Raw genomic sequence first — 2,958 nt, forward strand, 5'->3', positions numbered from 1 at the left:
TGTGGGAACTTGAAAGGAGCTTTATTTCTTTATGTTTTTGCATACAGTGTTATTTTGTTTGTTGTTTCATTTCAAGTTCAAGTTCAGGCCATACAATTCATGTTTCATTTCATCTTACACCAGACAATGACTTCCTTCCAGTATTTCAATACTCCTCTCCCTCTTCCTCTCCTTCACCTTCAATGGAGTCAACACCAACTTCTTCATAATCCTTCTCCAGGGCAGCCATGTCCTCTCTGGCCTCAGAGAACTCTCCCTCTTCCATACCCTCACCAACATACCAGTGCACAAAGGCGCGCTTGGCGTACATCAGATCAAACTTGTGATCGAGACGAGCCCAGGCCTCAGCAACAGCTGTGGTGTTGCTCAGCATGCACACAGCCCTCTGCACCTTGGCCAGGTCTCCACCTGGAACCACAGTGGGAGGCTGGTAGTTGATGCCCACCTTGAACCCAGTGGGACACCAGTCCACAAACTGGATGGTGCGCTTGGTCTTGATGGTGGCAATAGCAGCATTCACATCTTTAGGCACCACGTCACCACGGTACAGCAGGCAGCAGGCCATGTACTTGCCGTGACGTGGGTCACATTTCACCATCTGATTGGCCGGCTCAAAGCAGGCATTTGTGATTTCAGCCACAGAGAGCTGTTCATGGTAAGCTTTCTCTGCAGAGATCACTGGAGCATAGGTGGCCAGTGGGAAATGAATACGAGGGTAGGGCACCAAGTTGGTCTGGAATTCAGTAAGGTCGACATTGAGGGCACCATCGAAACGGAGAGAGGCCGTGATGGAGGACACGATCTGACCTATCAGCCTATTCAGGTTAGTGTATGTAGGGCGCTCAATATCGAGGTTTCTACGGCAAATGTCATAGATGGCTTCGTTGTCCACCATGAATGCACAGTCGGAGTGCTCTAGGGTGGAGTGGGTGGTCAGGATGGAGTTGTAGGGCTCCACCACAGCAGTAGACACCTGGGGAGCTGGGTAGATGGAGAACTCCAGCTTGGACTTCTTACCGTAGTCAACAGACAGGCGTTCCAACAGCAGGGAGGTGAAACCAGAACCGGTTCCACCACCATAGCTGTGGAACACCAGGAAACCCTGGAGACCTGTGCACTGGTCAGCCTATTAAGAGAATCATATAGTAAATGTATTCATATTATTCTGTTATATTTGTAATTAACAGTAGACAGTTTGCTGATACTCACCAGTTTGCGGATCCTGTCCAACACCAGATCAATAATTTCCTTGCCAATGGTGTAGTGGCCGCGAGCGTAGTTATTGGCAGCATCCTCTTTTCCTGTGATGAGCTGCTCAGGGTGGAACAGCTGGCGGTATGTTCCAGTGCGGACCTCATCTAAAGGAAAAGTCCATATAAATTAGATTATGAACCAGACCACCACAGACCCATTAGCTTCATTTCATTAACAGGCAAAGTCATGCACCATAAGATCTCAATCTTACCTATGACTGTGGGCTCCAGATCCACAAAAACAGCCCTGGGGACATGCTTTCCAGCCCCAGTCTCACTGAAGAAGGTGTTGAAGGAATCATCTCCACCTCCGATGGTCTTGTCGCTGGGCATCTGTCCGTCCGGCTGGATGCCGTGTTCAAGACAGTAGAGTTCCCAGCACGCATTGCCAATCTGGACACCAGCCTGACCAACATGGATAGAGACGCACTCACGCTGTGGGAGGACAGAACACAAGTTTAGAAAAAGGAGCATTTTGGAATTAGACAGTGATCCTAAATATGCCCTGCGATGGACTGTTGTCACCCCTGACCAGGACATTGTGTTACTGAATATGAATGAACAAAATGAATAATGCCTAAGTACAGATAGCAAAGGTATTATCCAGATATGACCAAAATCTATACAATTGCTGAGAAATGATCTGTACTTATGCAGCAGTCTGTTGTCACCTGGAAATTGTGATCTCATGATCATTTTACTGGTGACATCCATATCTCTTGGGAATCTCTGTCTGTTTGAGTCAAAATGACCAGTTTTAATTTTCTACACAAAGACGAACCATTTTTTTTTTTAGGTCAAACTATGTGTCTCTGCTGTAGATAGAAACATAACACTTTTACTTTACATTTATATGACACAGGTTATGCTTTGGTCATTTTGACCCAAGAATAAAAGGAAGTTTGTTCGTTTGATATTATTTTTTGTCTCATCTGCCTAAAGTCAATATGACCAGTGAATCTATGGCTAAGGGGTTAATGGCTGCTGCAGTCGCTCCAGCATTAATATTGCTTTATATTATAATTATATATATGACATACGTAAAAATAATTTAAAAAATAGTTTATGTAAGCCTATTTTATATATTTCTATTTCATATAAAACAGGGGGGAAAGTTCTCACCATTGTTCCTAACGGGTTTGATAATGTCTCCGCGGAGAAATCTTACAGCTCGACAACTAACGGGTCGTTGTAAGAAGAATGACTTTTGGCTGCGCGAGCCTCCCAGTTTATTGACGCGTTGCCCTGGCGACAGCGTCTCCTGCGTTCCTATTGGTTGCTCTGGAAACGATGGCTGCTTACTATTGGATGAAAAGGGGCCGCGAGTAAAAGATTCCGCGAGGAAAATACTGACTTGTGCCCCACTGTTCTACTCTTTTATTACTGGAATAAAGTTGGTTTGACGTTGGACGTTCGATATTCTCAGATTTGCGGAAATTAAGGGACCGTCTCTAAAGTTACATACGACATTCTTATACACGTTTCTAACTTCAATAGCATTTTAAGGGAATGACTTACAGTCATATAACCAACTGTAAAGTGTTCATCTAGGTGTCAGCTATAACGCACACCTTTTAGATTTTTGATATTTAACAAAATAAACTATTAAATCATATATAAATATTGCCATGTATTTTATTACTGCATGGGCCCATACACAAAATATACAATTTTTAAAGCTCAATAGCATTTGAAGGGAATGATG

At 44.0% G+C, this 2,958-nt stretch overlaps 1 protein-coding gene across 1 annotated transcript; it reads right to left on the reverse strand.

Moving 5' to 3' along the window:
• On the reverse strand, window positions 1-2,624 carry LOC128621645 (tubulin alpha-1A chain-like). The gene is made up of 4 exons (XM_053647566.1): window positions 2,376-2,624; window positions 1,466-1,688; window positions 1,210-1,358; window positions 1-1,126 (listed from the first exon to the last, which is right to left on the reverse strand). Exons 1-4 carry the CDS (start codon window positions 2,376-2,378, stop codon window positions 146-148), a joined length of 1,356 nt encoding a protein of 451 aa, XP_053503541.1. The 5' UTR covers window positions 2,379-2,624; the 3' UTR covers window positions 1-145.
• Window positions 2,625-2,958: the final 334 nt, after the last annotated feature.

Source organism: Ictalurus furcatus, chromosome 17 (genome assembly GCF_023375685.1).
Source record: "Ictalurus furcatus strain D&B chromosome 17, Billie_1.0, whole genome shotgun sequence".
NCBI lineage: Eukaryota > Metazoa > Chordata > Actinopteri > Siluriformes > Ictaluridae > Ictalurus > Ictalurus furcatus.

Bases quoted from the DNA above. Each gene is read 5' to 3' on its own strand.
- LOC128621645 (XM_053647566.1), bottom strand. The intron at 1,359-1,465 runs GTAAGATTGAGA...CTTTTCCTTTAG, and splicing joins TCTGGAGCCCACAGTCATAG to ATGAGGTCCGCACTGGAACA. The intron at 1,127-1,209 runs GTGAGTATCAGC...TTCTCTTAATAG, and splicing joins TGGACAGGATCCGCAAACTG to GCTGACCAGTGCACAGGTCT.